Here is a 15108-nt window from a genome sequence, read left to right as displayed (position 1 = left end):
TAGTGAGATTCCAGGTTAATTACAGACTCGAAAAGCTTTGGAAAATGGTTCACAAAAAAAAATAGGCACGAAAAATCACGTTTTTTTTTGTTTAAACTGCATATTGGGATAATAAATAAATTTTTTGAGGAATTTCATTGACACCGTCGGAAAGAGGAGATCTTAAGCAATAAAAATATATGTGTCTCAATTTTTTCTAGCGTCGAATAGTCTTAGTTATTGGCCGTTGAAAAGCAGTGTACCGGTAGTGGCGTTTTGGCCGTTTAAGGGTTAAATTCTAAAGGGTCCGGGTCCAGATCCGTACCCTTTAAGTTCTTAATCATTATTTAACGTGAAAACAAAAGTCCACGTCGATCTGAAGTACTGCTGAATTGGGACCAAAAAATTTTAATTTAAAAGGTTATCCAGGTTCAAAGAAATAGCTGTGGAAGTTGAGAGGCTCAAAGGTACAATGTAATAAACTTGAAGCAGGTTTGTCTGCGGATTGCGACAAAAAATATAATGTTTAAATTAAAAAATATAAACTTACTCCCGAGATATTCAATTTTTTAATGCGTATATTGGAGCTTCCATTAAGGATGTCACAGTGGGGTGGGGGGGGGGGGGGACAGTCTGTGGCAGAGACACAATGTGACAATGGGAGGAGGGGCTAAAAAATTCGCCAAAAAATTGTAACATCCTTTATGGAAGCTCCCTATATTAAGTTTAATGTAAAAAAGTTTGACAATTCCGAGAAAATCGACGGAGAATTTTAATATTAAAATTTTGTAGATTTTCAAAATCGGCTTAGGAGAGCGATTAAAAGTTAAAATTTCAATTTCTTGCTCACCAGATATGGGATGCTGAATGAGAATATCAAAATTGTTTGATACAAAAAAATTATTCTTTTTCGAAAAAATCAAACTTTCAAAATCGCGATATCACAGTATGGCAGAATTCTTTATCCTAAAGATTCGAAAATAATATGCAAAATTGTTTTTTCATCAAATGAAAATAATTTTTTTCAAATCAATGCTAAAAGTTTGAAAAAATATTACTATGTGAATATTGTAAATAAATTTTAATTATAATTTTCTTAGACACTTAAAAAAAATTATATGCTATCATCCTATCATAAAAAAAGAGGTTGCGATATAATCTCGAATTCTGAAGCCACATTATCTCTTCACCTATTGGTTGGATTTAAATGCGCCGCCTATTCTTTGGAATCGAGATCAGAATCGTGATCAGCGGAACCTATTATGAAGGCAATGCATGCGCACCGAAATGCGATATAGAATCATTTTTAGGTTATGAACAGAGCTGTGTATTATGAAACCAAGGCATTTCCACCGAAGTGCGCTCTAGCCCTGATGTGCTCCGTTAAGCGGCGGTAAATGCTAGGGATACAAGTCGAGTCTGGAGTTTGAATTGTAAGTACAATTGTGACTTGAATTTCATTCAAAGCTAGCTCTAAGGCATTAAAGCACATTCGAGGGATCTGTTTACATAATGGATGTAAACATTCCTAGCGATCGTGCCGAATTCGAGTGGAGCTCATATATGTTTTTTAAAACATTTATTTAATCTTCAAACATTGTAATTATTTAAACAATTTTCATAAATGGCTATTTTTTAAAGAATGCATTTAATTTATCATGTTGCTTTGTAGGTTTACAAGAAATATAAACTATTAATTATTTAAACAATCTTAATTAAAAAACTAAAAGTGACCTTTTTTGGAAGAGCCAGTTTGTTTGCGGAGTCCAAATAAGAGTGTCTATCCGATGACTCTTTTCCATATTGCTTTGTAAATTTACAAGAACTATTACTTATTTAAACAATTTTAATTAAAAAATTAGGAGTTTGCCCTTTTTTATATAAGTCAATTTTTTTACGGATTCAAGTAAGAATGTCTATACGATAACTCTTTTCTATGTTGCTTTGAAAATTTACAAGAACTATTATTCATTTAAATAATTTCAATTTAAAAACTAAGAGTTTCACCGTTTTGATAAGAGTCAGTTTTTTAACGGAGTTAACTAAGAATGTCTATCGGAAGACTCTGTTCTATTTTGCTTTGTAAATTTACAAGAACTATTATTTATTTAAAGAATTTCAATTTAAAACTAAGAGTTTAACCATTTTGATACGAGTCAAGTTTTTGACGGAGTCAACTAAGAATGTCTATCGAGTGACTTTTCTATTTTGCTTTGTAAATTTACAAGAACTATTATTTATTTAAAGAATTTTAATTCGAAAATAAGAGTTTAACCTTTTTCTACGAATTAATTTTTCTATGAAGTCAAGTAAGAATATCTACACAATGACTCTTTTTATGCTGCTTTTTTAATTTACAAGAACTATTAATTACTTAAACAATGTTAATTAAAAAATTTAAAGTTTGGCCTTTATCCTACGAGTCAATTTGTTTTCGAAGACAACTAAGAATGTCTATCCAATGAATCTTTTCTATTTTTCTATTCAAATTTACATAATCTATTAATTATTTAAAGAATTTCAATTTAAAAATAAGAGTTTGACCTTTTTTCTACGAGTTAATTTTTTACGAATTCAAGTAAGAGTTTCTATACAATGACTCTTTTTATGCTGCTTTTCAAATTTACAAGAACTATTAATTATTTAAACAATTTCAATTAAAAAACTAAAACTGCCTTTTTTTAGGAGTCAATGTGTTTTCGGAGTCAACTAAGGGTTTCTTCCGATGACTGCTTTCTATGTTGCTTTGCAAATTTACAAGGCCTATTAATTATTAAAAGAATTTTAATTGTAAAATTAAGAGTTTAACCTTTTTTCTACAAGTGAATTTGTTTACGGAGTCAACTAAAAATGTCTATAGGATGACTCTTTTCTATGTTGCTCTTTAAAATTACAAGAAATATTAATTATTGAAACAATTTCAATTTAAAATTTAAGAATTTGGTTTTCTTTCTACGAGTAGGTTACATTTTTTAACATAATTGACTAAGAATATCTTTTCGAAGAATCTTTCCTAAGTTGTTTGTTAAATTTATAATAATTATTAATTATTTAAAGAACTTTCATAAAAAATTCAGAATTTTTCTATTTTTCATCGAAAAGGTTCGGTTTTTTTTTACAAATTTGACTAGGAAAGTCTTTCTGATTATTTATAATAATCAAATTTTCATGATTTACTATTTAAACCACTTTCATGGGCAAATTAAGAGTTTGGGAATTTTTTGAAAAATAGGGTTAGTTTGTTTACGGAATCAACAAAGATTGCATTTCCAATCACTTTTTACTATGACACTTTGTAAATTTACACTAATGATTTATTATTAAAATAAATTCCACAAACAAATTCAGAACTTATCTGTTTTTTTAGATTTTTAACTATTTGAACATTTTAAACAAATTAGTTTTCATGAGAAAATGTATGCACTATATATTTAATAAGAATTAAAAAAGAAATTAAAACTGTATAATGGAAAAACTTTAACTTTCATTAGTTTCAGTAATTATTTCTTTTTATTAATTTCTTCCACAGTAATTTCATAATAGTCTGTATGAATTTTAGTACAATTTAATTACAATGCGGTTACAAACGAGTTTATTCTAATTACTCGCAGTTGCCTAAACATTTGGCCAGATGAAAGGGAAACTGCAGAAAACCACCTTCCGAGTTTGGCCGGGTTTTCAAAATTCGAGAACACAACCCAGTCGTACATCGTAGAGGGTCACGCATCCAAGTGCTAGAGGCGCTCGAAATGGCTTGACATTTGGACTCTTCTCCAGTCGAGATCATTCACCATGTATTTCTATGAAAATTGGTATGCACCGACATTTCATATGTTTTTTCTAAACATATTATTATTTTTTTTACCTTTGAAAAAAATGTTTAGTGTTGCGCAATAATTCATTCTGCATCTTGAGAGGGTAGCCGTGTACAAATAATAAAAGTTATTAAAGCAAAAATGAATATCGCGGTATCATATTAAAATTAATTTTTAAATAAAATAATTGTAAGTAAATCAGCGGGTCGCGCGCGAAGCGCGCGTATGAACTTCTAGTTTCGAAAAAAACTCCTTTTACCACCATATATTTGATTTTGATATACAATTAACCCAGTTTCGATCAAAATGTTGGTTTCTATACTTCTAGGTACTCCCATCCTTCAGGCATAGAAAACTGCAACCATTTCTACAGCTTATTTTTAGTCTTTACAAAACTAATAACACATCGTTCTAACTTTCGAAATATTTTCCGAAAAGTTGTGGATTTCATCCATAATTATTTTTAAGATTTATTCAAAGTTGAAAGTAAATACACTCTAAATAATATTGTAAACCCACAGTATTCTTAAGTATGAAAGTTGCGTTCCAAACATGTTAATATTTATCAAATCTACCTTAAACACGTAAAGGTGAAAGCTTATTTTGAAAGTGTACATGAACTGAAAAAATCTGGCTATTTGTACAAAAATGTCGAAACCCGTAGCCACGGGCACTTATATTTGTTAATTTTAAACTAGAGTGACATGACATGAATGCGAATTTCTGCGAATGCGGCATACTTTATCCGATGTAAGCATTCAAGATGCGGGTAAACGACACGGAAATCTATCTAACTTCTGTTGATACTTAACTTGAGAATAAAGGGTTTTTATGAATTAATTATTTGCACGATAAATTTTTATTTAAAGCTCTACAAAAATGATTTACTTGGAAAAAGTTCTCGTAAAACAAAATATCTAAATGGAATAAAATTATATAACTTTTGGGATATTCTTAATAGAGCCAATTGATACAGTTGCAGAAAGAAAACCGCAACCTTCAGGGTCAAGTTTGACACTTGTAGACCAAGAAAAGTGTAGGTCACGAGGCAATAGATACGTTTAGACGATAGACGGTGCCAACATTCTAACCGGTTCGAGGTTTAAGGTCAGTAGACAAGAGACCTTCTGTTCGCTGATCTGTCTCGCGAAATTACTTGCGAGCTTCTGTTTTGTATATACACGAAAACTGGATCGCATTTACAACAATGTTTTGAAAAATTCTGGAAAATTTGAGAAATGTAGTGTCTACACAATGCTTGGGAAAATTCACTCAGAGATTTTTTGCAGTTTAGGTTATCTTTTAATTAGCGCATAATACGTACTCCTAGTCTGATACTTAAGGTATTTGTCCTGCGGAAAAGCTAGTCTCGGCATAAATGTATTTAGTTATACTTTCAAGCATCGCAATATTATTATTGATGGTATTGCCGAAGAAAAAAAAGATTATATTCCATGAAAAAAATTTGAAATACTAATAAAAGTAATCACCAATAAATAACTTTAACATTAATAAAATATTAAATAAATAATAATATTAGATATTAAATAATTTATTTTCGAAAATTAGATACAGCAAATTTAATTGTAAAGAATCTTTTTTTTTTAATAAATAATCTTCCATTAAAAAAAATGCATTTCTTAAATTTGGGTACGGAGACGTTAAAAAATACGTCATGCTTTTCCCTAACAATTTCGTACCCTCCCCCAATACGTAACGTTTTTTCCGAGGGGCTATTCACTCTCGAATATGATTTCACTTATCTCAAAAATTCAGTAAGCTAGTTCATTATTTCAAATGATTTCAGTGTCTAAATTAGTAATAGTTTGCTAAATCAAGACTCTGATAAGATACTTAAGGTATTTTAACTTGTGTGCCTTTCTTTTGCGCTATTCTTCTCTTAGCGCAGAGACATGTGTCTTATTCCGCCTTATTATTATTTATTTCGCCTTATTTTTAGAAGAGCAAACAATGCTCTTGCTATTCATTGTTATCCGCGCTACTTGAGATTAAGCTTTTACTCTTAGAAATCATTTAAATGCTCGAAACTTTTATGAATTAAAAAATGTAGAAATTTGAAAATTTAATTAATTAATAGTACATTAAGTGAATTATTACTGAATTGTCAATTTTTCGTTAAAAAATGTCAAGAATTATTGCACAATTCTAACATACAATAGTCAATTTTACTATTAGAAAAGGCTGAGTATAAAAAGAACTTTATTTTAAATGTCAATTAAATAATAAAACTGCTATTTCAATTTAAAAATTATATAACCAATTGTGGAAAAATTAAATTGAAAAAGTAAATCAATTCTCCATTTTATAGTTAAAAATGTCTCGGTGCAATTGCAGAATAGGGGTGTCAACTGTTTTTTGGCTGGAAACCCAGTTTTTTCGGCAACAAACTTTAAGAATCTTTAATTGAACGATAAATGAAGGGATATGACCAGGCAGAAGTTTGAAATTATTGTTACTGTTGTTACTATGATGTCTTAAATATGGGTACAACGATGTCGGAATGATCATATTTAACTCTCCGTTTAGGTGCTTTTAAACATCCAAACAACCAGAAACACCTCTTTCACAGGTTACAAAAATAATTTCGTCAAAACCCTACCCTTTTCCAACGTTTCATGGGGGCGGTAAGGCACCTCTACAACTAATAAAAAAAATAATGTTGGTGACATCACTACCCATTTCCAACTCCTCGTTAAATATGATCATTACGATATGTCGTGACAGGCCCATATTTGAGACATCATAGTAACAAAAGTAACAATAATTTTCAATTTTTGCCTAATCAAATCGCTTCATTTATCATTGAAATTAAAGATTCTAATGGTTTGTTGCCAAACAAAATTTTTTTGCAGACAAAACAGAGGTGAAAGGTGACGCCCCTATTCTGCAATCTAACCAATGTCTCAATTAGGAATTAATTTCAAATTTAAACATGATGTAGATTCTCAAATATGAGATTTTCGATGTCGACTTTGAAAAAATCAATTTTGTCATTGGAAATTCTGACAAACAATAATGAATCGTTAATTGTTTTGTACAAATTAAATTGTGTTAATTAACAAACAAGTAATTCTTATTCGAAAGAAGGATAATCATCGACTGAAAACGTAAAAAAAAAATCTAGAGCATGATTGACTGAATTAGTTTCAAGTTCAATTTCAGAAATAATTTTCATGGAATTTCATAGGCAAAATTATTAAAATATAATTTCTTAAATCAAAAAGGCTATCAATTTGAAACTTATTTTCGAATTTACTTAAAAATTACTTCCTTTGTTTACATTTTCGATGATTCTTGTATTTTGAAGTAATTATACATATTTTAACACAATAAATTTTTTTTTTCAAAATTGAGAATTTTTCATGTTTAGATAAGAACATTTTTTTCGAGATTACATTTTTTTAGTATACATTTTCTACTAATTTTTCCTATGTGATGTGGCATTAATTTTTGGAACAGAACTTGAAATAAATTCATTTCATGGTAAATTAACTTTTTGTCTTACGTTCCACATCGATGATTCGCCTTTTTTCATTTGGAATTATATATTCGTTAATTATTGTAAACAGATTTTGAATTATTTTTTATCTATAATTACGATTTATTGTTTATCGTCAAAATTTCCAATGACAAAATTCATTTTTCAGATTTGTCATCGATAATTTTATAATTGAGAATATCTCGGAGAATCTACATATTTTTTGAATTTTCGAGGTTATTTCGGCTCAGCTGATTTTGCGCTGGCGGTATGCGCGAAACTCGTCGCATACGATTCCAAGTTCTCCCAGATTCTTTTTCTTATTGCCTCTTATTCGCCCTTATTTGTCGTTATTCTCACTGTACCGTGCTACTCAGTAAGCTAAATAGGGATTTCCTTGCTTAAAATCTGATTTCTAATTCTAATAAACTCTGTAGCTTACTGATGCTTATCTAATCTTATTTTTCTTTATTTCTTACTATCTTGCGTTATATATACGAGATTTAAGAAGATTTTAATCATTAAAATGATTAAATTCGTGAGTGAATAGCCCCTCGGTTTTTTTCTATATTAAACGCATTTAACTTTAACATTGGCGTTATGCTCAAGGTCAAAATACAAGTTTTCCAGTCAATCATTTTTGTATGTTTTAAAATTCTGTTATGGAAAATAATCTTTCCTCTCTTCAGCAATACCATCAATAATAACATTGCAATTCTTGAAAGTATAATTACAGTCGGACCCCGAGTAGAATACTGTTTTGGCTGTGACCTTTGACTCACAGCAGAGTTTTCCGAATATAAACAGTCAAGGCCCTGACGTAATACTGCGCAACGTGACGCAGTTATCCAGCTAGACCATTATTATCGCTACGAAACTAAAGGATAGTCCACAATAGGATTTAAGAAACCGACGTAGCATTGACTTGCCATAGCAGTAGCTTAGACGTGATGCGCGCGCATGTATTTTCAACTGTTTATTTTTACGATTTTACGATTCATGGAAATATAAGCAGTTGAAAATACATGCACGCGTATCACGTCCAAGCTACTGCTATGTCAAGTCTGCGTCGGTTTCTCAAATCCTATTGTGGAATCTCCTTGAAAGCAAATCCTCTTCTTTCGGCTCTGCGGCTCCACTCAACAGGAACCGGGATTACACTTTTGGCTTTTAAATTAAAAAAAAAAGGAATAGCGTAAATTTTTTTACAATAATAATAATAATAATCCTCTTGAAGTTGCAAAATGTATTCTTAAATTTCTTAGAAATGCAAAAATCGGCACTTTATCATCTTGCACTTTACAATTCTAGCTTCTAGAAAAATGTTAATTTAATATATTTGTACCTCTGCGCGTTTTTAAAGTTTGGTTAGTCATGTTAATTAAAAAAAAAAATTAGGGCCAAATATTAGAATTTGACTATTAAAAAAATTATTCTGAAAAATCTCTATCCCATCCACACACTACTCCTTTCCCCTGCCGAGTGAGTCACGCCTACCCCGAAAGGGAAATGGCTTAATGGTGTAATTCCAGGCTCGTTGAAAATATGTAATTTTATATACAGGTGACTAAGAAATCGAACCAATTTTGGAACAGAAACCGAAGGCAACAAAACAATTTATTCAGTGGACTTTATACAAATCTTTCTCACTACAAAAACTAGGTTTTTTTATATTGCAGAAAATTTGAAAACTGATAAAACTAACCATTTTTCAGACATTGTACAATTTTCCCAACAGGAAACCAAAAATATTTTTCTTTTCGAAATATAAATGAACGGTGGCTTACTGGTATTACAGAATTAGATAATCAAATTTTTTTCGCAAATGTATTTATGCCTTACAGCATAAAAAATTCTTCAAATATCAAACACACGTTATAATAAAAATATATTTCAAAATCTCATTTTTTCATATATTAATAACCAAAAAATTATTATTTAAATTGTGAAAATATTATCGTGGTATTTTAGCGCGAAAATATTTTTTTTCTCCCTTCCAGAATTGATATTTCTAGACGCTATTATCCTTTTTAAGACACACATTTTTTTTAATAATGCTTTCACCGAAAAAATTGTCTCTCTCAGTGCGATATCGTCACAATAAATTTTTATTTTCTCCGCACAGAATAATTTGTTTGTATCAAACATTTGTTATTCTTATTTAGCTTCCCCACAACTCTGGAGGAAGTTTTTATTTTTGTGACAAAATTAGTTGGCTACCTTTTTTAGATCAAAAGTTTTTTATAACTTCATTCATAAACTCAACATTTCGGGAGGTAATTTTTACTCTTCTCTTCAAGCTGAAGATTACATTTTTTATCGAAATCCACAGGCAAGCCTGATTTATTTTGTGGTCAGTGTCGCTTGGAGATTGTCAAATTCCACATTTATTTTTAAATGATCTTAAAATGATGATTTAGATGTTACGGAATGTTTTTTCGCTTTCCTGAAAAATGCCCATTTTTAGTTATCTTGTTCTGTACTGACATTCCTTCAAGTGTATAAGACCCTGCTGCCCGATTTGCACTTTTTTTATTCTTAAGTTAAAAAGAAAAGAAATCAAAAAAATCCGGCGAAACAAGAATCAACAGAATACATTAAGAAAAACATATGGCTATCATTTTATTTGTCTGCAAGCAAAAAATGTTAAACTTAAACTTACTTTTTCAGCTTTCCATTTCTCAGCCCAATTGCGTTAGGACAAAATTCTGATAAACGTATAAAAACCCGATTTTGAAAAGATTTTTTAAACAATTTGGATTTTAATTTGGAACTGACGGACCTTGCAGATCTTTATTGCAATTTTGAAACTACTTGAACAGTTTAGATTTCAGTTTAAAAACAACTCACCGAGTTTTGACATTTCTGTGATAATTGAAATGATTCTGTAAAACACAAAGATCATTTCAAATCAATATGAGTTTCTTTGCATAAAGAATAATGTGTGAATAGAAATGTACCTGAACTTTTTGGGATTTAGTAAAATGTTGAAAATGAGTTGCCCGAGGCAAGTTAAGCTATATCCCAGTGACCAGGGCTGCAATTAGACGCCAAATTGCCTTTACCTTTTTGAATAAAGTCTTATCTCTTTGAAATTTGTTAAGTTTATTTTCAGCACTGCTCAAGTTTTCATTTCCAATCTTATCTACGTATGTGAGAATAATAACGATGCATCTCTAAAATTAATAATATAGTGTTTCCAATTTTTGAATATAGCTGTACAAACATTTTGCAGAATTAACATTGAAATCAAGCATCATCATCACTAATGCAGGACTTAAGGGCATGTGACACAGCTAAATACCTATATTACCGACCACAGTTTTTCAGTTCCCTGAATGTTTTTTGAACCTAAGAACTTTTTTTGTAAATAAAATGTCGAGCTGAAACTTTGGGAAATGTATTAGAGTAAAATAAAGTACGTTTAGGTACTGCATTTTGGTAGGAACTTCACTGACAATTATTTCATCTTTTTTCTAAACCTCAACATTTTTTGAACGTTCGAATTTTTTTTATACATACAATATCGGTCTCAAACTTTGAGAAATGCAAGAGCCGAAAGAAAACTACGTTAAAGTACAAAGCTTAATAATAAAAGATGTAAAAAAAAAATATTTCAACAATCAATTCCAACGGCATCAGCCGGTAACGTAGTACACGAAAATACGAACCCTCTAGAGCCTCGTCTAGTGGCCGCCAGGTTTCGTATTTTCGTGTACAATGTTATCGGCTGATGCCGTTGGAATTGATTGTTGAAATATATTTTTTTACATCTTTTATTATTAAGCTTTGTACTTTAACGTAGTTTTCTTTCGGCTCTTGCATTTCTCAAAGTTTGAGACCGATATTTTATGTATAAAAAAAGTTCGAACGTTAAAAAAATGTTGAGGTTCAGAAAAAAGACTTTATTGTACTCTAATACATTTCCCAAAGTTTCAGCTCGATATTTTACTTACATAAAAAGTTCTTAGGTTCAGAAAAACATTCAGTGAACTGAAAAACTGTGGTCGGCAATATAGGTATTTAGCTGTGTCACATGCCCTTAAAAGAAATAAAAAATCTATATTTATGTACATATGAAACGTAGCCGATTCCTTCCTTACGGACATTTGTTTTAACCGTGCAAACTGCACATGAAATGATATCGAGCTGAATCGTTTCGAAAATAAAAAAGGGGCCAATGAAAGTTTATGCACTAATCTTTTTTTACATTTACAAAAAAAAGTTTTCAAACAAATAATTTTTTTGTAATTGTACACAATTATTATTACATGAAAGTTCCTTAGTCCACTTTTTGTATTTTCCAAAATTTTCAGTTCCATATCTCACCTCGTGTGGTATTAGCATACTGTTAAAAAAATGTTTGTAATGTAGGAATCAGATAAATGTGACATGACATTAAAAGATTTTGATTGAAAACTAAATAGAGGTTTCCAACTATTGAATTTCTATTCCAGAAGATACATAAGGAAAATTGACATCTGACTGAAAACGCTAATGTTCCTAAAACTATCCATATGAGATGCTGAAACATCGAGTTCTGCATCTTCCGAGATAGAACCTTATTAGTTAGATAGGTCGGAATTTTGAATTTTCAGACAGTTGAGGTAATTCGCACAATTGTAATAAAATATAAAATAAACTGAATTTAATGTATTTTAAAGATACTGCCATATAAAAAAATGCAGATTTAGATCCTCAAAAAGAAATTAGAATGGCATTAGGAGTGCCAGATTACTTAAACTGTTTGAACTTAATCGAGTGCGCAAAATCGATTTAAAGTCATCAATGTTAATTGTTATAAAATGAAATGACAAACTTTACTAGTAAAACACGTGTACCATCCAACACTTTTTGTCAATTCTAGAACGTTACAAATAAAAATTGAATTGATGTATTCAAATCTTCGCGCCTGGCCTGGGCTGCATCTACAGCAAATACAGCACTGGGGTTGCAACCTAGTTGACCCAGTGTTACCAAATAAGCGGCTATTAATTCAACTAGACTAGTGACTAAATATCGGAAAAGTGATAGGATACATACCTCTGCCTCCCGTTGCTCCTGCGTGTCCTAGATAAATCGTCGTTCCTCTTAGAAAAAAGAGGTGCGAATCCATTGGACACAATTTCCTGTCCCACGTCTCGATCCTTTTGGCAGGTGTCGAGACTCTCGAAGCTACGATAAGGCCTGATCCGTGGGAAACTGTCACCCCGTGGACCCGGAAAGCCGTTGGGCACCACCCTCTCGTAGTCCTGTTCGAGGCTGTCGGGCGATGTGTTGTTCTCCAGCCTCGAAGCGTTGGATCGATTGGCGTACTCGAGAGAGTCGAAACTGTAGCAGGATGGCGAGAAAGTGGCGCAGGTCCTCTCGAGCGATTCAAACTGGAGAAGAGAACTCGCTCTTGAGGATCCGGAAGACCTTGACGACCTTGATGATCTGGATGATCTGGACGACCTTGGAGACGTCGGAAGGTCTTCGCCAAAGGCCGAGGTGTCCTCGTATCTCTCGTGATCGGTACCGTTCCTACGGCGTCTCTTCTTCGGTACCACGGAGTTGCACTCACTGCCGCTGCCATCGAGCTTCTCGTCTTCAATAGACCCAGGTCGATCGTGGATCGAAAGAAGAAACATAGAAAAAAAATAAAGAACCGTGAACATCCCGCGTGCAATTGTACACCGGATAAGCATCAGTAGAACCTACTTTTCCGGATTCCCGTAACGCTTTTCCAAACATTAATTAGTACGAACTAATTGAGACTGGGCGCTTCGCAACTTTCAATTGTTTTCTAGATTGTATACTAAAATATCTATGAGCGAGTTTACACCTTGATACCAAGTGCCAATTTTATTATTTTTCAGTATTATGGGAAATTTAGGAAGTGTTTAAATATCAGATGATATGTGGTCGTCCGCATGAAAAAGGCCCTTATGGTCGATATGAAATTACGTATAGGGGAACATGGGGCAAAATGACGACAGGGGCAAAACGGGACTCTGTGATGTGACGCCATCTACTGGAAATTGTGGAAACTTCGTTTTCAGTCGTTCCCGAGATTTCCCATGATAATTTGTTGTAATTTTTTTGTGATTCTTCAAGGAATTTTACCGTTTTGTTTGCGGGATATTAACTGAATACAAAAAATCTGCCAGAAAATACAAAACAAATCTGCCCGCCTCGTGGGTACACTCTCGTCGCGCGCTGTACCCGCGGCAAGCAAGTTTGAGCGCGCCTAGGTCTCGTGCTTCGTGCTCGATAATAAGTTATATCGCGCTCTGATATTTATTCTTTCCATTTGGAATGCTTGAATAAAGCTTTATCAAAAATATATCTCTTAGATCGCAGTATTTTTATGAATCTTCATATTCTGAATTTTCTATTTAATTAAGTATAGTCAAAGATTAAGTTCCTCAAAGCTCTGTTGGCTTTGAGCTACACGTTCTCACCGTGACACTTGTGCTGCGCGCTCGATTTTCGACAGACATTTGTAAACAGGTTTTGTTCAATCTTTTTTTTTGCAACTTTGGTCGTGTTTCCACAAATTTTATATATTTTTTATTTTCCATGTTATTTTTTACAAATAAAACAACACGTACCCGACCAATCAAGAAGTAATTATGAACGAATTTGTAGATTTTTTTGTATCACAATTTTTGTAATTCATCTTTTTTCATGTTCTGGATAGTTTGACCAAAAAATCGATTTTTTTTTTCAAAAATTTGTTATGATAATCTCGCAGGATTTTCAAAAAGCAATGTTTTTCTTCTCTTGACTTTTTTCTATATCGCGTGTTGTTTGGGTACAAATTTTAATTTTCGATTGGTTTAAAAAAATTTTTAAATGCAACTCTGAGAATATTTTTTTTTATCGAAAAAAGTGTTGAGGATGAATTGTTCATCCTTTTTAATACTATAAATATCCGCATATAGAATTTTTAAATTCAGAAAAAAAGTTATCTAAAAAATTTTCAAAATGCGCTCACTTTTTGAATTTTTATCAAAAATAGCTGGTTAACGAAGTCGACCTTTCTTTTAGGATCTACAAAAAGTGCACCAAAGGTCAATTTGATCCGTTCATTTTTTCGAGAGTTATCGTATTTACGGACGGACGGCTGGACAGAAAGGCAGACACCATCGTAAAAACTTGATTCTCGGATTCAGGGGGTCTAGAAACGTGTGGTGTCAAATTTCCGACAATTCTAATATTTTCTCTATCATAAATGATGAGAATGTAGAAATCAATTTCGAAAAAATGTCAGTTAACAGGTTTAGACTGCGAACCCTGCATTTATGTTTCTTTTCGGTAACGTAACGGGATTTTTTTCAAAAATTCGGCACAAACGCTTTTCAATGATACATTTTTGAATGAGCACTGAGCACACATTTTTTTACTTAATATCGAATATTATTTTCTAAAAATGCTCAGCTTTGTCTAATGAAACATTATATACATATTTGTGTGTAACGAAAGTAAAACCCATTTTTTAAATTTAAGTTAACAAAGTTTTAAATTTCAAACAAGAAAATCCGGCCGCTTCACGGGCACATTCTCATAGCGCGCTACGTGCGCGGCTCGCTTCGCTCGTTAGTTTGAGCGTGTCTAGGGCGCGAAACTGTTGGTTCTCGCGCTTCGTGCTCAAAAATATATTTATTTCGCGCTCTGCGCTCGGTCTTTGCATTACCCTCCACATTTGTGCACAGACCACAATGCGAAATTGTCTACATTCTATGTTAAAAACTATTATATTGCACAATAATGTTCACATTTAATTTTTTCTGATCCTAATAGGACCCTGCTGTGGTTGTTTAATCCTTTCCC

General features: G+C 32.0%; 1 protein-coding gene across 3 annotated transcripts in view; it reads right to left on the bottom strand.

Moving 5' to 3' along the window:
* Positions 1 to 15108, bottom strand: part of LOC117180887 — a 266828-nt gene that overhangs the window by 136444 nt on the left and 115276 nt on the right. For all 3 annotated transcript variants that reach the window (XM_033373464.1, XM_033373466.1, XM_033373465.1), the window contains exon 4: positions 12337 to 12880. In XM_033373464.1, coding sequence (XP_033229355.1) covers positions 12337 to 12880 — 544 coding nt within the window. The remainder of the gene's footprint in view (positions 1 to 12336; positions 12881 to 15108) is intronic.

Source organism: Belonocnema kinseyi, chromosome 9 (genome assembly GCF_010883055.1).
Source record: "Belonocnema kinseyi isolate 2016_QV_RU_SX_M_011 chromosome 9, B_treatae_v1, whole genome shotgun sequence".
Lineage (NCBI taxonomy): Eukaryota > Metazoa > Arthropoda > Insecta > Hymenoptera > Cynipidae > Belonocnema > Belonocnema kinseyi.
Note: the sequence above shows the minus strand (reverse complement) of the source record. Positions and strands in the feature narration are given on the sequence as shown.